The sequence below is a fragment of the Micromesistius poutassou genome, assembly GCF_964030765.1.
Source record: "Micromesistius poutassou genome assembly, chromosome: 2".
NCBI classification, from domain to species: Eukaryota; Metazoa; Chordata; class Actinopteri; order Gadiformes; family Gadidae; genus Micromesistius; species Micromesistius poutassou.
Window position 1 is genome coordinate 11,928,785 of NC_140272.1, and position 24,419 is coordinate 11,953,203.

Here is a 24,419-nt window from a genome sequence, read left to right on the forward strand (position 1 = left end):
CTGTTCCCTTTCCATTCCACTGGCGTGAAAAATCATATTCCCAGGAATCATACAGTTGATCGTTTTAACATAGCCTATTCAGGTATATTACCGCAGTACTGCATGATGGGACTCTGGAAGGGATGACTGGTGTGTGTGTGTGTGTGTGTGTGTGTGTGTGTGTGTGTGTATGTGTACTTGTTCTTGAACGTTTATGTGTATGTGTAATGTGTGAGTCAAGTCAGGTCAGGTCAAGTCAATTAGACTTGTCTAGCCATTATTCATAGTTACAGTCTCAAAGGGCCACATTATATGCCACCGCCTCACCCCAAGTCCCAAGGAAAAACATCCTCCATACATATTTAAGGTGTGTGTATCTGTGTGTGTACGTGCCTGTGACTCAAGTTACAGGCTTTTAATCCCTGAGGACGAGGTGGTATTTGTGCCAGAGAAGGCGTTGAGTGATGTGCGTGTGTGTTTGTGTGTGTGTGTCTGTGTATGTGTGTGTATGTGTGTCTGTGCCTGGATATGTGTGTACGTCTCGTGGCTACGTGTCTGAAAGCACGGATCTAATGAAGTCATATTGAAGGTATGAACAGGTTGACCCCCGCCCCCCCCCCCCCCCCCCATACACACACACTCCCTCCCCCCAATCCGACTACTCGGTGATCCTCTCGGAATGGAACTCAGCAGTGGTTTCCATGAGCTGTGCGGCTGGGGCTCCTCTCCTCTGGGATGAGTCATGGTCCTCTGGCGGGGGCCAGCAGCACACCAGACGGACAGGGGTTGCTTCATTTATTAGTGTTCATCCCCATCCTCTCACCCAGGTCCGGGGGTGATGGAATGTGGCCGGACCAGGTGGAGAGAGCAGGCAGGACACGGCTCTACATAGCTCTTTCTCTGCTCCCTGGGCCCAGCGTTTAGTGTAGTGGGTGTACTACTACTGAGACAGATGTTTACGTGCATGTTCAAGGTCGGACATACGTCGAAGCTACCGCACTGAAGACTGATGGTTGTTTCTAAACAGGCCAGCGAGTTGCCCCTTAGGCATTCACCTGCAGCGTATAAACTGATCTCTGGGATGTTTTTACAATCCTTAAGAAATAGCTCACATTTTTAAGCAGGGCAGCAGCCTTATCCAGATGTGTTGTCGGAGGAGTATGATAGACATCATTTAACTCCACAAGGGTTATAACCATGGCCATTCAACCGGGCAGATTGCGACCATGCAACCATGTAGACGAGGTACAATCTCCCGGGAGGGCTCAGGACACAGGGGTCACATGATAGTCTAGTAGTAGCTAGGGTCTGGGTTCCAACACCAATGTCTGACTCAGCCTGTAGGCCTCCTAGAGCCAAGAGGCCCGACCTCTACCCTCTCATGAATGACTATGCTAACGACTTTCAGAGTCCCAGTCACTCTGGATCAGAATAGTCTGCCTAATACCATATTGTCGCTCCGCCGTCAGGTCGCATCTGGCTGGACAACGTGAACTGCCAGGGCAACGAGAAGAGCCTGGCCCTGTGCAGCTCCAACGGCTTCGGCGTGTCCGACTGCAAGCACAGCGAGGACGTGGGTGTCGTGTGCAACCAGAAGCGCATGCCGGGCTTCAAGTTCGTCAGTAACCTGGGGAACAACCTGCAGGTTGGTTCACTCACGCATGCGCCATGCACGCACACACACAAACACACACACACATGCATGCCAGCACGTGTGCAGACGGAGAGGACAGGGAAAAGGTCCAGGATGAAGGAACAGTTGTATAACTATTTTGTTGTTCCAAGTAGCTCCAGGTTATTCCTTCACTTCAAATCCTGCCAGCAGCAGTAAAGATACAAATGACCTAACTCCCCCCAAGGCATAACCACACAGACACACAAACACACAAACATTTCTGAAAGGGACTAGGGTAAATATGACTTACTCTAACGCAAGCAGCTATGTAATATTCATGTTGTATTCCCTGGATTACTGAGGAGGGCTGAGAAAACCTAAATAGACAAGGCACACCTTTTGTACACAAGCTAGTCTTGTCTAAGTTGTAACATTTTATCCGGGGCTGTGCCGCGCAAATGTGCTTAGCGTTAGGGAAAAAAACAAGAAATAAATGTTACAGCACTTATTAAGCTACTAATAACAGTGATAAACCCAGACACAAAACCGTCCATGAAAATGTCCAGAAAAGCCCTATAAAAGCAGGCCGCAGGAGGCTCTCTGTGAGGACAGGATGAGCTCATAGCACAGGAGTCCTCAACTCTTCCAATCCGCCCACCAGAGACGTAGGCGGTATCCCTGAGTCAGCCGCAGGGCTGCGTAACGGGGAGCCCCCCCTATGCACCATTTGTGCTAATGTCTTTGCCAGGTCTAGTATCACAGCCTACACAAGACCCCACTCCAACCCCTCCACACACACACGCATGCACGCACGCACGCACGCACGCACACACACGCGCACACACTGCTGTCTGGGAGACTTTAACTGACTCACTCACCCACCACGTGTGTGTGCACAAACCCACCCACATTTACGTTGTGCAAGCACGCACACACACACACACACACACACACACACAAACACACACACACACATACACACACACACACACACCGGGGGAAGACCTTCCTGTCTAGTCTGGCAGAACCCACTCTAGTCAGCATGGAAAATGTGCGTGTGTTTGTGTGAGTTGGGGGGGGGGGGTAAGGAGGGCTTTCTCCCACTAACACCAGTATGGTTAATGTAATGTAAAAACCACTATCTGAGACCCTAGTCGTGAGTCAGACGGCGTTCCCCATCCCCGCCAGACCAATGACGACATAGCAACAGATGGTCAATATTTTAACACTTTAGTCAGGGTTTCCTGCGGTGGCGGCTGACACACCAGCATAGTGTGCACATTGCGTACGGGAACTCAGTGAGGCTAACAGACGGAACGTAGTACAGTAGATCCTTCTCCATCCCCTCATCAGTCCTGTCCTTACACGGCTAGCCTGGTTTCCCGGACCAAACAGGGCTAGACACAAGAGGCATGGCTCAATCTCACGTAGACATAAAGAGTTCCTCAGGCATCTACAATACACCTACAGTAACCCTATTCACCGTTTGTCCAGGTGCCTATCTTAGCTTTGATCCATATTCCGCTTCCCCCCCTTGTTTGGTTTGTATGTATTAGTGTCTCTGGAGTTGTTATTCCAGTCTTTTCTCCCCACCCTTTTAAACATTCACTCTGGTCTACACTCACAACCCATGGTGATTCAAGTCTGGCGGGGGGGAAGTGAAATGGTCAACGGTTAGGTGCACTTTGTGTACGCGCTTGACCCGATGTCAGCCATGGCTGGCCCGGTTCTTCCCACAAGCCTGTTGATTTACTGGGATGAATGAGGCATTCTGTTCTGTGCTCAGGCGCAGAATGGGTTACACCCGGAACGTGTCTTAAAATGTGCCAGGGGTACTTAGGATGTAAAACTAATTGGTATTTGTATTTGTTCAACCTTTGAAATAATCCCACCTTCACATGTGTTGAGACAGCTTGGCCATTTACTATTTTTGCCTTCCCCCAGAGGTCAATGTTGAACATTCATTGGATGTTTTTGTAGGCTGCTATTGGTGTGGTGGACTTTTGATAAGCACATGAAAATGTGAATCAACCCACTGTACGACTGACTAATTGAGCTACCGTCAGTTGACCAAATTAGATTCCTAAGTGGTTATGAAACCATTGGGGAAGGTTTCATTTTCAGCAGATGGAGGATATGATGTATTAAAACATATGAACATTCAGGAGACGGGATTCTCAAACTGCTACGTGTTCAGCGCTGCCCACTAAATGATAGGCTATCCGATTCCCTACCCTTATGAAAACTATGTATGTGGCTTCTGTTTTTTGCAGGACCATCAGTTCTTTTTTTTCTTTATTGACCTCATCTCCGCATTCACATGGAAAAGGAATACCCCGTATGTGGAAAATAGAGCTGATATTACCAAGTAATAACGAGCATACACACACAGCAATACAAGGCAAAGCTACGTCTCATCTCCAGATTTTCTCCTCTGTCTTTGGTCCAGGTTTTGGTTTTGAAGCCCTTCATTATCAGTCACCGGAGGCTTTTCTATCAACCCTGGTTCTGTTTTGGCCTGCATTGTAGGTTATCAGCAGCCTATCTCTCAGCTCCTCAGTCAGATCTGTCTGTCTTTTGACCTCCGATCTTCTCACTGGGCTCTGACTGCTGCCCTTAAGGTGCAGTGTGTAGGATTTAGTAGCATCTAGCAGTTTCCAACAACGTAGGAGAAAGGATGGACTGTACTGGCCTGTAAGGCGCTAGTAGGCACTCACAAAATTATGTCATTGTCTACAACAGCATGGAGTAGTCAAGTATCAAGTGATGAGGTTCCTTGATATATTTATCAATTTAATTTAGTTTTATAGTAAGATAGCGATTATGATTCTTCACTTGAAACCAAACCTCTCTAGAGCCACTTCGCCCTTCTGGGCTGCTGTAGAAACATGGCCGGCCCATCTTGGGACATGGGACCCGCTTCTTATGTCGATATAAAGGGCACATTCTAAGTTAACAAAAACACAAGCATTATTTTCGTGGGATTATTAATTAATTAAAACATAGTTATGAGTATTATATTCCATTTCCGCCAACACTGTTTTGCTAGCTGCCACAGAGTTCTAAACACACACACTATCACATCTTCAACACTTTAACAACTCTGTCAGACAAATATTCAGGCGCTGATTGATCAGCACTGTTGCACAAGCTCGCACTTCAATGTCTTAGCCATAAAAATACCCCTCTTTCCTCCTCATTTTATTTGGGTTAGCTGTTCTCTATTAGCAGTACTATAAAATCAGCACTTTGAAGTGTTTATAATTGATTAGAACCACAACGCGTCTGTCAGGCAATACGTGTTCCTTTCCTAAGGCAAGAGGAGGAAACGAATGACATCATTAGAGCAGTAGGGGGGAGGTTGATGGGGGGGGGGGGGAAGTTTACCAGCACGACTGAAGGAAAAGGAAGCATTAGGGAAGGGTTTTTTGTGTCCTCTGGTACTGTGTGCTGTCGAGGACAAACAAACGTCAGCATGCCAGCTTTCTGGTCCCCTACGTGGAATGAACATTTCACACGTGGGATGGGGTGGACGGGAAAATTAATATTTCTCATCACCACCACCACAACACAGCTCTGGGAAACTTTCCCTTCTTGGCATGGAGACCTGAGGTAGCGTGGGTTATCATTGCGATTATTCATATGATCATTTGGTAACGCCTTGTCTTCACCGGCCAACTTCTTTCCATGGCCTTCTCTTCATGCTCATACTTGAACGACCTGAGTATGTCGATGTGCAGGCAGCGGTGGAAGATGGACTATCTATTCCCATAGATACCCTTAACAGACCCCACCCTTTAGTTTAGAAAGTGTTGTTCAGGTTACGGAGAGGTGCCAGAGCATTGTATTGACGGCGGGTCCGGACAGGTACGCCTGCTTACAAGGGTTTAGCCTCAAAGTCTCTCGAGGAGCCCTAACCACGGGCTGAAACAGTGTTAGGTCATCTCTTAATTCCATACAAGGGGATAAGCGGTAGCTGCAGCAGCTTAACAAACAGAATACTTTTTTTATGACCTGGCTTTTATTCTAAACGTGTCCAAGAATCAAAGACAACAATGGTGTCAGCGGTTGCCATGGAGGAATGCAACGGGTCAAGAGCTCCTAGGTCCCAACATGCAGATGAAATGGGCTTTAAGGTGTGGCCTCTCTCCGTCTCTCTGCGAGGCGCACGGGTGTCCGTTTACAGAGAGAGGAGCGAGACGAGCCAACGCAATGCAGAGAGAGGCTTACAGGGAGGAGAGTGGTCGAGAGGAGAAAGGGTTGATGAATTATAGGAGATGGGGGAAGTCTTTCCCCGGTCTCCCTTTCTATCTCTCGCTGTTCCTGGCTCTCCCTGCGCCTCTCTCCAAACAGATCAGTTTCTGGTCCAGGCGTATTAAGAGAATTACAGAAAAAAGACACAATGTTCACATGGTCAACAGCTGTTTCTGCTCTCAGCTCTTCTCAACTCACGCACGTATTAGTGGTTTTATGGCTGGTGTGACAAAACAAGTATTTCATAAACCTAATTTATATTGCACATTTTCCCAATATTCTTTAACACAAATTTTGCACAAAATGTTACGCCAACAACTCACGTAATATAAAACAATTATCTTGATAATCAGTCAGGAGATGCAAAAAAGACCTGTATTGCTTCACATGAGCACCAATACATTGCAGTGCTTGGGGTCAAACCATTACATTGATGAGACTGATGACCTTTGAGCTCTCTAGGACGCTGAGATTTCACAGACGTCATGTCTTTGTTGGGATGGCTTGAAGCATGTTTTTCTTTGTGTGTTTCCCCCTGCATACACCGTAACTGATCTCCGGAATGGAAAGAACCTTCTCCTGTTATGTCTATCTCTGAAACATTGGGGAACTTTGAGAAAGTGGAGGGCCTCTTTGTGTGTCTGTGTGTGTGTGTGTGTGTGTGTGTGTGTGTGTGTGTGTGTGTGTGTGTGTGTGTGTGTGTGTGTGTGTGCGTGTGTGTGTGTGTGGGGGGGGGGTTACAGATGTGAGATCCATTTAACAGATTGTATTTTCTTTCTCTAGCTTGAGTGCCGTTGGTTTCCCCTCATGTTCAGACAGAGAGGGGGCCACGTGTTGCTGAACGTGAAGGTTGAATAATTCAGAGAAAAAGAAAAACACTGTTTAAGCTGTGTCGTTTTCAGAGTTAGTCAGACCGGGTCTGGGTGGGGGGGGGGGGGGGGGCTGCTAGACCCACCCCGGCTCATTGCTCACACTTCCAACGAAAGTCTGCCGGCCCCCAGTTTTAAATAGTTTAGTACCAAGTAATGTTCAGTGTTACTTATTGCTAAAGTATTCGGAGCTACTGCTCTGCACTCCCATTTGGACGGACCAATGATGTAATAACTACAAAAAAGTTGTTCTCGTTGTTTAAGGAAGAAGGAAAATGTTGGCTTCAGATCCTGTAGTCAATCAGAGAGGAATGAGCAGCAGCAGCCCACTCTGGCAGTGAGGACGGGGGGGGGGGGGGGATACAGGAACCGGTCCCAGGAGAATATAAACCAGGAACGGATGTTTCCTCATGTTTGGTGCTTTTCTTTCTTCAAACGTATATTTGACCAAACTATTTCCTCACCTCGGACCCATGGAGGACGCTTCGAGCCCTCCGGGTTCCTATATGGGGTCTGTAAGCGTGTCCCTTATGTTTGGTGCGGTTGGAATTTCCTGCGTTGCATTCCGAAGGAGTCCTAAAAATGACCGTTGGTGTTGATTTGGGCGTTGAGCAAACTGAAGTATGCTGATGTTATGTCTGCCGGCCAGGTTTGAAGTGGGAACCGTGGTGGACGGAAGCCACGGGCATCTCTCCCCTCTCCTTTCAGAAATACTGACTCCTAAAATACAGATCAAACGTTATTTATTTTCCGTTAACTCTTCCTTTTTGCCTTGATTTCAGGTGCTTTTACTAAGTACATACCTTTAGATCATTTCCCCCCTGTGACATTTTTAAAGCCTCACAAATGTACACGTTGCGTGTAAAAAGACCAAACCGCAACACCGAACACTCGACCGTACCCAAACTCACGGTCGAGTCCAATCATCTCTGCGTTAGTGTTACGGCCCCTGTCTGTAGGTCACTGTCCTGTTCTCCCTCTGTTTTCCTGTGCGGGTGCCAGTCAATTAACCGCTTTGATCATCATCCCGCCTCTACCAACAAGCTCAATGGATTCCACCTCATCAGTTCCCATCAAGGGGAGGCCTGGCACACATTCAAAAGCCACTTTTGCTTGGTTAGCGCTCTCTATTTTTGTTCTGCCGAGGGTAACTCTGTTTGGGTCTCTAGGGAGTTTGATAGGATTGCTGGATCCTTTGATATCATATATATATACTTATTATATTATAGATATTGTCTATTAGTTTCCCTTCTCCCCCTGCTAGCGTTTATTGTGACCTGTGTGTCAGCTCCACCCACTATGTTCATTGTTGCTACCTTGCGGTCTTGGGAGTGGTAAGACAGAGGTCTCTACACATGTACAACACGTAGTGCTGTTTTGGGAAACGTTGGGTTAGAGTGTTGCTACCCACTGTATTTCTGGGTTAGTTTAGGTCACCAGAATTGTTGTGGTGTTTACGTCCACCACCCATTATAATGGCCAACTGACCTGTCTGCCCTTCTCTGGGAGGAAGTGGAGGTTTTCAGAGACAGTGGTCAGAGAGAGACAGACATTCCGCATGTCTGATGCCAGCTCAGAAAACCGGCATCTTCCCAAAACAGCTGATGTCAGCGTTTGCCTAGCAGAAAACCTTTCTGGGGGATCTTGGTGAAAGTCATTGCTACGTTTAGAACATATAACTAGGGCTGAACTCAACGACTCGACTCATCTTTGAAAGTTATTGTGTCACAACTGTTTACAACCACGGGCTGAACCAGCCAGGAAAAAACATTAGGGAGCATCTGGTGGTTGGCTGTAGAAGGGGAAGATATTGGCGAGGGGATGGGTGTGTGTGTGTGAGGATGAACAATGGCAGTTATTGAATAGCTTGTTTGACCTCAACCAAGTGAGGTCAAAGGCTTTATGCCTGGCATTTTAAGAGTCCAAGAGCAACGAGACCGACCTGAGAGGGTAACCCTTTAGTCTCGCTAGCGGTCTTTACAACCCTCCATACTGGGCCCACTATATGTGGACCACCCATGGATTTTACCCCTCACCCCCTATTTATATCAACCACAGCCACTGTCATATGTTGTCTCCTGATTGTTACTCTCTGGACTCTCTCTATACCTATTGCAACCAGCAGATTTCCTCCAGCTTTCTTCTATGACCATTCTGGACAGATTAGTTTTGATGTGACGATTTTTAAGTGTAAGAATGAAAAGTACAGTGTAGTAAAAACATCACGCTCATGACACCAGAAAGCCCTTTGTTGATAAAAGTCAGATTCATCCACTGAAACTATTTCCATAGCAGTAGTCTCGGTTGTTTTAGAGAAATGTTCCCATGGGAATTGTTCTCTCCCAAGAGCCAGGACGCTTCTTGCCAAGGCTCCACTCCAGACAAAACACACGGTAGATGAAAAAGATGAAATAGTATTCCACCCATAAGTCACCAACAAGTCAGAGCAGATTTAAGCTTTAAGCTTCCTTTTTTTTTCCACAACAATGTTCATCCCCATGTTTCTGGTCCAAACGATATGCAATAGACAAAAATATATCAAACGAGAAAATAAGGAATATTTTCGAACGCTTCGAGCATGTAATTACAAAATGAAATGAATGGCTCCACCAATGAGCAGGACTGACCAATCAATCAACCAATTGTGTGTGTGTCCCCATCCTGCCCCCCCCCCCCCCCTCCCTCCCTCCAGGACATGACGGTGCAGGTGGAGGACGTGCGCATCAGAGCCACCTACTCCCAGAGGAAGCGGGTGCCCATCACAGAGGGCTTTGTGGAAGTCAAGGACGGGGGCAAGTGGCGGCAGATCTGCAGCCAGGACTGGACCCCCTTCAACAGCCGGGTCATCTGTGGCATGTACGGCTTCCCCGGGGAGAAGGGCTACAATGCCCGCGGCTACAAGTGAGTGCCACGACCAGCCAGAGTTCATTTTTGCTCGTGTAAGCCTATGCATTCAAGTAAAGAGTGTTTGGATTCGTGCAGTTGCAACACAAAACCAAAAAAACGGTGGGCTTATGTCAATAAGGTACATTCCCGTGCAGGAGTCATACAAATAACACGCCATGTGGATACTTTCTCTCTAATGTGCCTGCTTTGTTCAGCATAAACAAAAGCCGTCTCGGAGTTTGATTTATCAAGGCCGGTGTGACGTAACATCGGGCTGATGCTTTACATAAGCTCCGTTTTTATTTATGCTGCGTGTCACGTTGGCCTTTTTGTCTGTTTGTGTGTGTGTGTGTGTTACAGCGCTCTGAGAGCTTGAGGAATGGGCCGTGTATGGGAAGTGACTCAGGGAAGTGGGCTGTAGGAGGGGGGGGGGGGGGTCATTTTTGTTCCTTGTTGCTGCTATGTAAACGTTTTCAAGTACCGGAGAGCATTCGTTAGTACTCCGTACTGTTTGACCCCATGTGCAGCCTGTTATAAAAAAACAGTGCAATGTCTTAAAGGTACAATATGTAACATTGACACCAAGCGTTTAAAATGGGTACTGCGGTCCCAATTCACGATAACGGATAGCTGTCTCCGGTGATTCCCCCAGACTCGGAAGGCAGGAAGACCAACAGGGTCCACTACATTAAAAATCTCCAATCTTATCCAATTCCAATTAAATAACATTAAAGGACTTATATACTATGGGTTATGTCTGCACCAGTGTGCGAAATACCCTTCAATATTCGGGGGGGTCCCCATCTCCTGATTGTTGCGCAATATCGATCTAAATTATTCTTATGCAGTAGGCCTATAGCAGTGGTTCTCAAACGCGAGCGTTCTCTAGTGGTAGTTTTTTTTTTTTTTTTAAGTTGAAGCAGAGCTGGGTTCACCGTGTGACACACGCTTTTGCCTGCTTACACACACGCCACACATCCAACAACAATAACAATCCTGATCGCTCCCCCCCCCCCCCCCCTCAAAAATCCCGATCGCATTGTTGACGGTTCATTTATTAGCCTACATAAATGAACTGGCTACAACAATGAAACAATAAATTATTTACAATGCTCCGAATGAGCACATGTGTGATGGCCGTGCAGTGTTTCCCACACATAGGCCAATGTGTGGCGCTGCCCCACAGATTGAACAACGAGCGCAACAAATTGATTCCGCTTTTCTTATTTATTTTTACTTGAACGCGTTTTTTAAATGTAACTCCGCCAGCCCGTAATCGCGCCCCCGTAATGCTGCCAGTCCGACATGTTCCCATTCCGACAGTCCTGTGCGCGTATGCAAATTAGCCATGTGCGCCAAACAGAAGAAGGGCCCTATCTTGCGCCCGGCGCAATTGACTTTCTACACCGACGCATGTGTCGTTGCTAGTTTGCACCCGGCGCAAAGCTGATTTTCCCCTTTACATCGTCTATCTCCTCATCTCCGAGTGCCACCTTTTTCGATGTGAATCCGAAGTGTGCCAGTGATAAACTTTGATTTTGCTTTCGCTTGTTAGCCATTGTTATTGACGGCCTACGTCATTGCTCTGGGCTCTCGCACATGGCTAATTTGCATACGCGCAGGCGCAGGACTGGTTCAGCTTAATGTTAAACAAATTATTATTATTAACATTTTTGAATTATAAATACTTGACATGGTGATCTCTTAAACACATCATTAGTGACAATAAAATTATTATATCATTTTTTTTAATTTTTTTTTTTACAAGATTGAGACCCCCCCCAGGTTTTGCTTTTGAGTCTTTCAGGGGGTCTCAAGGGGTTAATCGGGGGGGTCCGACCCCCCCAAACCCCCCCGTATTTCGCACTATGGTCTGCACCCTTTTAAGGTATGCATTGCATGTTTCCATATCTGGATGATAAATTAAGACATTCTCCCAAATAAATCAATGTCTTGATTCATATGTGATAAATCAAGACATTCTCCCAAATAAATCAATGTCTTGATTCATATGTGATAAATCAAGACATTCTCCCAAATAATTCCCAACATATTAAACATTGCTCAGCTATCATAGCCTTGAGTGACGAAAGCAAAAAGCCAGACTCTAATACATTCTTTTGGAAGTTATAGATGACAATTGACTTGATTGAGCAACAGATCATTAACAATAGACACTTTTTTGGGTTGTTGTAGTTGGACACTTACTCGTTAGACAGTAAGTCTAAGTCTAGTCTCGTAAGACCGTATTTCAGGTCATTTCATTCCACCAAATCCATTTCCCATTCACCCAAATATAATAATACCCAAGCATCTATGCATGAGCAGCACATCTGTGTCCAAACTAAAATTAGACTTGAAGTGTTTTATCTGTTTAACGGCAGCTGTGGGCAATTTCAGAGTCCTAAGAACTAAGGCTGTGAATGTACACCCATACTGCTTTCATTAGATGGTCTGCTTCATGCTCAACTCTGGGTGGGAATGTTCCCAGGCCCGTTAGCTTTAAAGTCCTGCTGTAGCTGGGTACCCCTCAGTCCTGCTCCAGTGAGCTCCTCTCTCCAAACCACGGGGTCATGTGAATGTCAGTCATCCCACATCAATGCTACTATATTTGCTGCCGTCAGGGAAAATCACCCCCGAAAGCCTGGCTTGAAATGTGTTCATGTATGATTCCTGAATATCATCATAATGTAACCCGATAGAGGGGGTGAAATCGGACGATGCGACGATGCACATCACTTAACAAGCACACAGCTGCCGCAATACAGCGTGCATTCCCTCCACTCACAAGTTTCCCCAAAATATATCTAATAGCCCTGCTTCATACTTGTATTAACCGGGACCATGATAGTGTAGGGGCGATGACGTGTGTAGTGGTTAGGGTGTTTGGATCCACAACCGAAAGGTACTGGGTTCGATCTCTGAAGCTAACCCTAACCCTAAAGCTGGTCACACACCAGGCGATCCACAGAGCGCAACGTCGCGTAGTAGCAAGCGCAAGGAGCCCAAAGCACATTTTATGTTCTGTGTGTGTTAGTGATCCCGATATTTGAGTTCCTGTTTTTTCAGCAACGTGTGCTTTTGTTTACATTTTGTAAGTCAGTTGGTGGTGTCATGTGCTCTTCTGTTTGTTTTGGTTTGCCATGTGTTTTTGACGCCACGCTGCTACTTCCTGTCTTTGTTTGAATTGCTGCCTTTTAGTGAACGCACCTGTTGTTCATTAGTGTTGATTGGTTTGTGGGTATTTAAGCTCAGTGTGCCCGTCATTCTCTGTCAGATCGTGCCACTGTGTTACCTGTGCCTTGCTGAAAATAAACTCAGAGAGAGTTTTTGAAATCAAGCCATCTGTCTGCTATTGGATCCTTTTCTACTGAAAGCCTAACACTGTGTTTAATATAATGGGTGTCACTGCACGGGGCTGTGTAGTGCGGCAGGGTTTTGAGCAGTGCTCTTCAGTTTTAGCACCGTCGGACTGCACTGCACTGCACGGACTGCGGTGTGATCTTCTGAAAGAATTGTGGTACTTTTTATAGACCATTGTATTTCGGTTGACGGCATGTCCAGTATGCAACTCCCCCCGCCCAAATCCAAATCCAATTGGATAAAAGTGTGCTCAATGACTAAATAGTAAACTAGGGATTTTAGGCAAATCAATCCATTTCAAACAACCAACGAGTCAATCCAATGTCTACTGTTCGATCTGCTTACCCCTCCTCGATCTGCTCCCAGGCTGCTGGCCAAGCGTCGGAAAAAGAACTACTGGGGCTTTGGGGTGAACTGCACGGGCACGGAGGCTGACCTGTCTGACTGCAAGCTGGGCCGTCAGCTGGAGCTGACGGACAACGGGACCTGTGAGGAGGGCATGCCCGTGGTCATCAGCTGTGTCCCCGGACGAGCCTTCGCTCCCACTGTCAGCGCCGGCTTCCGTAAGGCCTACAGGGTGGAGGTGAGAGACCGTATGACCATATGAACTTTTCAGTTAGTTTATAAGAAGCACTTGGTCAAATGTTGACCAAGGGATTAAGTCATCGACAAGTGAGCAAGTGGTCAACTCTTGGTAAAGTTGATTAGAATGCCCGATGGTTAAAAGAGTCGCTAAGCAACCTGTTGGTTTCATAGTTGGGCTTTGGCACCCATGTAAGATGAAAATAGTATACTTAAAGTCGGGTGCAATTCCAAGATTTGACCTTCAAGGGGGCCATCTGCAATTGTTTATTATGTAGGCTACTTACTGAGGGAATGGGGCACACCCAGGTCTTGATGAGTTGATTGGGTTATATCTTATAAATCCATTAGTTATACAAGTTGAAGAAGAATTTGCCAATTGGTCTTTCGACTCCTTCCAGACACCATTTTCATTTAAACCATTAGCCCCCCCTAATCGTTTGAATGAAGCCTAACTAAAAGTTGTGCACTACATTTTAATAAAATTCTTAAAAAAGCTATTTCCAGTGTTTTTCAGGGGGGCTGAGATATGGTGTTAAATGGCCACCGTGCCATCAGCACATACGTCACATACGTATGTGATGTATGTGCAGCATGGCGAGGAAAACAAACCTGTCGGGGGGGAGGAGCTACATTGACTAATAAAATCAGACATCTGGAAGATGGCTTCTTCACAAAGCACAATGCAGAAGACCACTAAACAACAAGGTTCTGACCGCAAAAAAAAAAGCTCAATGTGTCATGGCTATGTGGCATCGCTTCTAGGCCGGACAATCTCCTGGTCATTAATGAGGCAACATCAGGCCAAACGTCTGGAAACTGTTGCGCAGACAAAGTGATAAACATATGGCCAGACCAGCTGTGAACACCAGTTTCCCCTGATCCCTCATGCTGTTTACTGCATTTGTTTTGTTTTGTTGTTGCCTGTTTGGATTCCCGTTCCCTATTCCCAAGGTTACCGCTACCTGCTTATTCAACACAAAGGAACTATTTATTCATTTGAAGTAGTTATTTTTATTAATATTTATAGCAACGTATTCGGTATACGTTACAAATTGGCATGGTGTTGATTGAAACGATAAACAAAGAGGTCTTACACGTCGACTGTACAACATACCAATGGTTGCTAGGCAGCCGGCCGGCTGTTTTCAAAGTCACCTTTGATGGCGTTTTTTCTTAATGCACGTGTTGTTTAATCCTTCTAAGGTGCATGTTGTCCTCCCTTTGCCATAGCAACCCTTGGTCCGCCTGAGGGGCGGGGCTGTGATCGGGGAGGGGCGGGTGGAGGTGCTGAAGAACGGACTGTGGGGGACGGTGTGCGACGACAACTGGAACATGAAGGCCGCCACCGTCGTGTGTCGCGAGCTGGGCTTCGGCAGCGCCAAGGAGGCTCTGACCGGGGCACGACTTGGACAAGGTAGGACAGCAGCCCCCCCCCCCCCCTTTATAACACCCACTACCCATAGTCCCCACGCACCTCTGATTGACAGGCAAGATGGATTCCCCGAACTAATCTCAGAGGTGCACTGATTGGTCAGAAATTCTCCGGAAGAGGCCTAAAATCCAAATTGACTCATACAGAGGCAGGCTGTATCAACTCCAGACAGATAATTCTCACAACTCATTTCACTAACTAATTGCTGACTGAACCAATTACACTGAAATAATAAATCATACATACAGCACCTTTAAAGACGGCATCACAAATACTACTATTCATCAAATTTGGACAAACCTGGTCAAATAAAGGTTACATTAAAGTTCTGAATTAAGTATGTTGATGTACTCAACAAACTCAATGAGAAGGAACTTTCTCACTGAAGTAGTGCGAGAATAAGTTAATGATGCGATATTCACATATAAATCCTAGTTCTAAGACTATACAAGCAACTCAAGATTATCCAAACCATTCAGCACATTATTGAAGAATTCATGTTATTTTAACTTGAATATACATCTTAATGTGGACGAAATTAAATAAACTATATCTAAATGTCAACTATTAACACTTGATCTAAATGATCTACACAGTGTGTACAGCAGACAGACATATGGTAAGTGGCCAAAGTGAAGGTGGTCTTTAAAAGTTTCACAACGGGAATGCTTTTTTGGACGTTGCACAAAGATCTCTGGCTTCATGGTTTATGAGTCACTGAACACTGCGGCCAAAAGCTGTCCACAAAACACTTCAAGTTCTCACTTGATATGTCAGTCCAAAATGGCAGCCCAATAACAACAGTAGCAACACACTCCAGCTTACTTTACTTAACTTTACTTTAAAATGGACACGATAATGAGCAGTCCCTAGAATCTACCAGCTGTTTTTTATTGACCACCCTGCTGCTTCTGATGTGTATTTAACCATTGGCTGTCAATCTCTCCCTTTGCTTATATAGTGATGGTTATAATGGGTATAATATTGGCTCTGATAACAACCAAATATATCCCTAGTCCAAGTGTGTGTGTGTGTGTGTGTGTGTGTGTGTCCCAGACTATAACTGATAAAGCACCTTCGGCCACATGTACATGCACACTTGCGTGTCAAAGGGACTTTTAAAGTAAACAATACCAATAACCCTTGGCGAGAGAGAGCGTTGTCAACAGGAGTCCTCTGTGTGTGTGTGTTTGTGCGCGTGTGCGTGCAGGCATTGGGCCGGTGCACATGAACGAGGTGGAGTGCTCCGGGTTCGAGAAGTCTTTGACCGAGTGCGCCTTCAACCGCGAGGCCACGGGCTGCGGACACGAGGAGGATGCCGCCGTCAAGTGCAACATCCCCGCCATGGGCTTCAACAGCAGAGTGAGTGCGGTCGCCCTGACTCTTGGTATAAAGAAACTCTGGCTATTCGTTGTGAGAATACTTTCACAATGTGGGTTTAGCTTTTGGCAATCTGGGAGACCATCCGCTGTCATCTGACGTGGGTTTACTGCTGGGGACGATGGGCGATATTTCTGGGGTGTAGTGGAATAACAGAGAAAGGATATCTGCAGGGCACATCCTTTATTTAACATCTTTAATCCAAGAAGAGACAAGGTGAGATAAGAAAAGGCAAGCTTAGACTAGATAAAAAAATAGGTTGAAATAAAATAGCACTTAAATAAAGTCGCAATGTGACTGATTGAGCCCGTCCAAGTTAGTAGGCAAGAGACCTACAGAATTCAAAATATCTCAATAACATTGTTCTGTCCACTAACTGTTCAACTTTGTCACACAAACTAGTGTATTTCGGTTGGCTGGGTGGCGTGAGTGGGAGGGGTTTAGCGAGTGTCGCTAGTAAGATTTGTGTAAAACAATGATATACGGGCTGGCCATCATTTTGTATTTGTAAAATATATCAGTTATCGGCAGTGTTTTGATTGATAACATTACTGAAATCACTATCGATCAGCATTGACTACAGATTTATCCAGGTTATATTACGCTACGAGCCAGTTCAGTTCAAATGTTACACAATGTCACTTTAATCGAAGGAAAACTCTTTAAAACACTTGAATCGGAGATAACTATCTTCAAGAGGATTCCGTCAACGGTCCTGGAAAGAAAGCAGTATGGACTGTCCTCCCCCGTCATCTCCCTCTCTCTCCCCTCCCTCTGTAGCTGAGGCTGAGCGGTGGTCGTAACCCCTACGAGGGCCGCGTGGAGGTGCTGGCCGAGAGGAACGGCTCCCTGACCTGGGGGGCGGTGTGCAGTGACAGCTGGGGAACCATGGAGGCCATGGTGGTGTGCAGACAGCTGGGCCTGGGCTTTGCCAACAACGCCTTCCAGGTGAGCAGGGGTGATCAAAAGTGGCTTGCAGTGAATTGTAGATGCGTGTGGTTGATGAGCTGGTAGGGGGTAATGCATCTCTCTCAAGGCAGAACCGGAGGCCATGGTGGTGTGCAGAACATGTAGGATGTGGGCTGTACAGGTAGGCTGGTCATTAAGGGTTGAACACAGTACCTTGAGGAGTGATAGTTGCAAAGCCTTCCCATTATATTTACCTGCTCAACAACATCTACCATGTAGTCCTTTAGCAGACGCTTTCATCAGAGACAGTTCATTAAGGAGCTGGTAAGGCGCAGGCATCTCGCTCCAGGACGCCTACATGGCTGCAGCCATTGGGAATCAAACCCAGTACTTTTCTCCCCAACTGTATTGGACAACGATCACATTTTATTCAGTTTTTAAACAAGTATTGAATGTCATCAAAGAAGCATTGTTGGTGGTTCTGTGCCCAGCAAGACTAAGCTGCATACAATTCAGGGTTGTGTGAAAATAAATGATGGTCCACGTTGTATGGTTTTCCCCCTCTGCTGGAACGTTCCCAGCGCTGTCATAACTCGGTTGGTACATAACATTCTGCAGGAACACATCTGGTAGAGATTACGCTTGGCCGGCACAATTGTTAGAAATGCTGGAAGAATACCGATCATATGCAAAGTTGGCTTATTCTGAATAAGGTTTGAACCTTTAACAATTTTATAGAGCCCATAAATACAAACCCAAAACAAAAACATTTGACCAGCAGATCTGTTTTTCTGCATTTGACCACTTATCTAATCCATTCCACTTAAAAAGGTTTAATGTGTAAACTTTCCACATTCAAACATTGGAAAACATATTTTGTATAGATGTGCCCTAACATTATCTAAATTGTTTCCAACAATGTTCAAACCCAGAGAAATCCGTAGCTGAATTCACGGTAACTGTCAGTTTCATTTGGTCGCATGTCAATGACTTCATATGTCCTTTACCCCTTAGTTAAGTTTAGTGATTTATTCATACCTTAGTTATTTCAATATCGATCTAGCATACTATGATGTGCTGCTTTGACAAGTAGCTCCTGCCAGCCACCAAGCTACTGCAGTGTTTCCAGTAGATACACTTTGCATGCCATTTTTGGTTAAAAAAAAAAAGTAACCATTTGAGAGACTGACGCCATCCCTGATCGAGTGTTTCCCATACATTTACTATTTTGTGCGCAACACATTGATTTGCTCTCGCTTTCTCTCTCACCAACACATTGACAACAGACTGTGAATGACCCCCTCCTCTCTGGGCACTCAAAACATGATCAACATCTCCCATGATCCCATGTTACTTTATGACATCAGAAAACAACATATTTCATTGTTTTGATTGAGCGACCAATATGGGGTCAGAACAGTCATTAATAATGAATGCACAGAGAAGGATTCACAAATGTTTTTTGTGATTTATATATAAATTACTCTCTTTTCACAGATACATTTCAATGCACACACAAATTGATATCGGCATGTATAAATGTAAAATAAATCCATAAACAAAAATAAGTTTCACAAACACATTTCTGATCCACATCTGATCCGCATCTCGTTGGACTGCAGTTATGCGATTGGCTGAAAACAAGGGAGGCATCTGATTGGCTACAGAAAGTTCCTTGTTGAAAAAAATGCATTTGTGAATCCAGCCACGTCAGGAGAGTCTCAAAAATCCACATATAAATACAGACCAGTTGACACACAAATGCAAACAAGTTCACAAATGAAAAGCGTCTTGTAAATTCAAGTTTAACAGTTTGTATATAAATGTAACAACATCCAAATACATTTTTGATGAAAATTGCAAATATTTTTTAAATTCATATATTTATGGATTTATATTACATTTATTCAAAACAAGACACATTTGTGTGTGGATCAGAAATGTGTTTGTGAAACTTATTTTTGTTTATGGATTTATTTTACATTTATACATGCCGATATCCATTTGTGTGTGCATTGAAATGTATGTGAGTAGAGAGTAATTTATATATAAATCACAAAATACATTTGTGACTCTGTGCATTCATTATTAATGAGACTGTTCTGACCCCATAGACCACTAGCGGCAGAAATTACATATACCTTTAATACAACATCAAAGGAATTGTTTACATAACACCAGAACCAGTGCTACGGTGGTCGCTTAGTAACCAACAACACTGTCCCTGTGTATGTTGACAGGTCATAAAATCACAGTAAGGAGCCTGAGTTTTCATTCAACCTCATGAGGGTTTGATTGCTACGCTATGAGCTTAAAAACATCAAAACCAACAGTAAGGAACCACGGGGGGGGGGGGGGGGTCCATGGCTGTAACAGGTGTGACGCCAGTAGCTGGAGAAGACTTTTACTAGCAGTCCAGAGTATAACATTTAAAGAGGGTTCCTGCATCGCCTCCAGCACAGCTCTGACGTCTGAGCACTGTTGGGTTCACCATGAGATCTCGGAGCCCTCCCCTCGCCTTATTTTTACAGTCCAAGTCTTCCCTTGGCTGTGTTGGAGGGTCCGTGTGGTTTCGGGGTCCTGCTGTGATTCCATTGGTGATATAAGCCCGGAAAGTATGTCTGGAGTGTGGGATGACGACAGCAGAGCGGCTTTGTGTTTACAAGGGGATGTGGGCTCATTGGAACAGCCAGTGCTTGTTCAGGCTTTAATAATTGTCATCTAGATGATCAGGTGCAATGTGCTTTGAAAGATTGCTGTGTCGTTGAGTGTTCTAAAGTCCAGCCTCAGCATGTGGACCTTTTTGTCAGCCTCGCACACACTATATCTACCTCTTCATTGAAATAGGACATAGGAAATACATTTTGAAAGTAGCCCCAGATGATAACTAGGGTATTAAGTCGCTCTGTTTGAATCGTTACTTTCAGTACATACAAAGTGTTTGTCAACAGAAAGAGAAGATTGCCTGCTCTTCGTTATATCATAGTGACCAAGGAGTCATTAAACATCCCCCTCAGTCCACTCTAGTGTGAAATACCACCACCAGATGGACCACTACATGATGTATATCTAATTTATAATGATAATCAACCCATGCTAGTAAACTCAAGCTCAATTTTACACAATTATAGTAAGTCTGGTGAAACTAGCTGTTTTTGGGACCATTAAGAGTGTCCCCTTAGTGGGTGCCTAATTTACTTTATAGACTCCTATTGTACAACCATGATTATATCTATAAAAACCTAACAAGACTACATTTAGTTTTAAACATTTTTTCCAAAAACAAAAAAAATTGTTTTAAAGTCAATTTACGAGCAGGAATGTATTCTTTTCCAGCTGGCTATGCAACAGTCTATGAACTACATTGAACCTAACTTTGTTATTCCTAGCCATACACAGCAGAACTATATAATTACGTAAAAATAAACTGTCTATGTCCTATTTATGCTCATGGATTCAAGGTTCCTACTTTCTCTCAGGATTTATATGTGAGACACAAGGCATTTTTAAGTGCATGTTTATGCCACATTCATTGTTTTGTTCATTTCTTAACTGGTGGACAGTGCAGTAAACAGTGCTGTCTGGAGAAATGACCAAGAACAACATTCACTCACATAAGCTCATTTGCTACATTCATATGTGAACAAATGTATTTAAAAGTAATCTGAAAATATCTTTATGTTGTTGATGTCCTTCAGGTGTTTCTATTATGTCCTATTTGGGGCAGTGATATTGGATGTTTTAATACACTGGTGCTTTCTACAGAAGATGTGAACATTGGCATTGTTCCATTGTCATGGTGTTGCAGCTGGGGATGTAATGGATGTGGTTGCCGGTCACAGTTTTAACTTGCTTGTTCTGGGAAAGAAATGACTGAAAGAAATGACAAAATCTACTGGAAGCCAGGTTCAGAAAAAAAAAAAAAAATGTTGCATATTTCACATATTTCATGTTGACCCTTGAACTATTGATCTTGGTTTGGTGGCGGTCCTTCCCAGGAGACGTGGTACTGGCAGGGGGATCCGTCGGCCGAGGCAGTGGTCATGAGTGGGGTGAGATGTTCAGGGACAGAGCTGACCCTGGACCAGTGCCTCCACCATGGGAAGCACCTCAACTGTCCCAAAGGAGGAGGACGCTTTGCTGCTGGGGTGTCCTGCACACAGGGTAACTCACACACACAGACAGACATACCCTTTGCTTGTGGCATGTCCCTTTTTTTGACTGCCTCTACATGTCATTGTGTTATAGTAAACTACATATAACACAATGACATCAGTAGCCACTAGATGAATAACACAGTGATAATGGACTGGATACATAACAAGTGATTCTCATATCCCCAATTGCACTAACCTTCTAGATCTGATAAGAGGGTTTAATGAGATTCCAACAAATAAATAGAGCAGACACAAGTTTATTTAATAATGCACTCCACATGTTGTGAATAATTCCAAGCACTTCATCATCCAGAACAGCCCCAAACATCTCCAAGATATTTCTTGGCTTTCCTTGAATGAGGCTGAGATCAAGGCAATTAAAAAAGTCTGTACAAACAACATGAAGAAGATCAACACTATTTAAAATATATATATTTGAAATGAAGTCCTTACCTTACTTATCAATAAAGACAATTCGAGGGAGGGCTATAACTGAAAGATTTTGCGATTGGCTAATGCATATCAAAAATAAAAATTTTGTGTGTGTACTGTGAATGTGGGTAAGATTGGTTACAAAGCCATAGGGTTTCAAATCAATGGATCAATGGATTTCAAGATAACCAGATAACCTTTATCAAACTCGCTCAGCATGAAACTTGATATGCAGCATCCACAAAGGGACTTTGATCACAATACTTTATAGTTTGATCAAATGACTAAGTGTTTTTTGTATCTACACACCATCATTTATCCCCTTCTCCTCCACCTCGATTTCTCCCCCTCCTAGCGGCTCCGGACCTGGTTCTGAACGCCCAGGCGGTGGAGCAGACCACGTACCTGGAGGACAGGCCCATGTACGCACTGCAGTGTGCCCAGGAGGAGCACTGTCTGTCCAGCAGCGCTGTCGGCGCCAGCTCCACCTCCTACCGACGGCTCCTCCGCTTCTCCTCCCAGATACACAACAACGGACGCTCCGACTTCAGACCGCGCTCGGCACACCAGTCTTGGATCTGGCACGAATGTCACAGGTGAGACCCTTACTATATGCTGTGTATTTGGCCTAGTATTAAAACACACACACACACACACACGCACAAGTCTTGTGTTTGAAGAGACATAATAATATATCCTGCTAGTAATGTTCAGATGTCTTAATACCTGTGTTTTCCATCGTGACATGCAACCTTCTGACTCCACAGCTGGTTGGTTGATAAGGCAAACAAGGTCACAGATAAAAGAAGGAGCAGTAGTGTTGCCAATTGTTATTTGTTCTCAGGAAAAATAAAGTGTGTCAAACCGTGCTGTTCCCTGGGTTATAATAATCAATCTAAACAAACAACCAGGAAACAGTTTACCAAAAAGCCTTTTCCAAATAGTTATTACGAGTTAGGGTTAGACGTTGTATGTTTCTACCATCTTGACTACACTTCCTGGCCTCCCCATAGGGCTTCAATGATTACTACTCTACTTAACACCTCCTTTCCCATCCAGGCACTACCACAGCATGGAGGTGTTTACCCACTACGACCTCTTCAGTCTGAACGGGACCAAGATTGCAGAGGGCCACAAGGCCAGCTTCTGTCTGGAAGACAGCCACTGTGAAGAAGGTACCAGCATCTCCCTTCTGTTTGTCTTCATGGATAACAGTGGTGCATAGACACTCATAATGTAATAATCAGTAATCAATTAATAATCAAGTATTGATTATTGTTTAGTGGAAGGTCTACAAGGGGACAAAGCTTTAGGAAATGGCATAAGGCCAAAGTAGTCTGTCCTGTTTCAAAGGCAAACAATGGTCACAAATATTAACTTGTTTTGTTTAATCATGAGTCATTTGAGTAGATCCCTAAATCACAACGATCAACGGCAGGCATAATTTTAGATCTGATGCATACTTAGAAAGCTATTATTGTTCTAAATTACACACACATGAGCTTCAACCTCAAATCACCTATTTTATTGTAAAGTGCAAGACCCTCTGCCATGTTAACTAAAATTAACCATGGTTCGTCCAACCAATGTCTTCAATAAGGAAAATATATTGGCCCATGTCTTAGAAATCCTTTCCAACAACAGAGTATGAATCAACTTATTGTGTTCATATTGGATCAAGTAGAAAATATGGGTGTGAATCATTACCTCTTTTTTTGGGGGGGGGTCTGATCAATGAAAAACTATTTTTTGCGGTGTGGCTTCTCTTACTACAAGATACACTCTTAAGGAACAAATGTAATTGGTTGGCAGGTATTCAGAAGAAATTTGAGTGCGCCAACTTTGGTGCCCAGGGCATCACAACGGGCTGCTGGGACACCTACAGACATGACATTGACTGTCAGTGGATCGATGTGACGGACGTCAAGCCAGGGGACTACATCTTCCAGGTGTGCACTATGCCAAACCTCCTGATCACTCTCACACTCCAATGAACGCTAATGAGTTAAAGATGCAGTGTGTAGAGGGGGGAGTATTCAGTTGGTTGCTGCAATCGCACTACTAGATGCCACTAAATCCTACACTGCACCTTTAATGAACAAATGAGACACTGGTGGAAATGTCTTACTTACTTAGCTAATTTTTTTTATCTTGTCTTATTTATAATTCTTGTTTTATGTATATTTGATAAGCACTTCCCATTGACACTCCCAAAACCTCTCCCACTCACACATTAGACATTGTGACTTGAATTAGTGAAGAACAAACATTGTGTTCACATTAAATAAGGTCAAGTCAATTGCTAACTACCTTTTTTCCACACTATTCTACAAACTTCTAGGTTGTGATCAATCCCAACTTTGAAGTTGCAGAGTCTGACTACAGCAACAACATCATGAAGTGTCGCTGCAGATACGACGGAAACAGGATATGGATGTACAACTGTCATATAGGTAAGATAATCACCATCCAAACGTTTTTAATTTAAACATTATATACAATCTCAACGACAATCTCAATTACTGTGAAATAAAACGTATACTATAAAATAAAAATTT

At 44.4% G+C, this 24,419-nt stretch overlaps 1 protein-coding gene across 1 annotated transcript in view; it reads left to right on the forward strand.

Annotated features, from left to right (window-relative positions):
• LOC311339456 (lysyl oxidase homolog 2A-like) overlaps nucleotides 1–24,419 on the forward strand; it is a 30,664-nt gene that overhangs the window by 4,535 nt on the left and 1,710 nt on the right. The window contains exons 3-13 of the mRNA XM_084464849.1: nucleotides 1,449–1,624; nucleotides 9,410–9,618; nucleotides 13,333–13,549; nucleotides 14,782–14,965; nucleotides 16,194–16,345; nucleotides 17,144–17,311; nucleotides 21,271–21,436; nucleotides 22,217–22,457; nucleotides 22,921–23,036; nucleotides 23,674–23,810; nucleotides 24,203–24,314. Of these exons, the coding sequence (XP_084320975.1) occupies nucleotides 1,449–1,624; nucleotides 9,410–9,618; nucleotides 13,333–13,549; nucleotides 14,782–14,965; nucleotides 16,194–16,345; nucleotides 17,144–17,311; nucleotides 21,271–21,436; nucleotides 22,217–22,457; nucleotides 22,921–23,036; nucleotides 23,674–23,810; nucleotides 24,203–24,314 (1,878 nt within the window). The remainder of the gene's footprint in view (nucleotides 1–1,448; nucleotides 1,625–9,409; nucleotides 9,619–13,332; nucleotides 13,550–14,781; nucleotides 14,966–16,193; nucleotides 16,346–17,143; nucleotides 17,312–21,270; nucleotides 21,437–22,216; nucleotides 22,458–22,920; nucleotides 23,037–23,673; nucleotides 23,811–24,202; nucleotides 24,315–24,419) is intronic.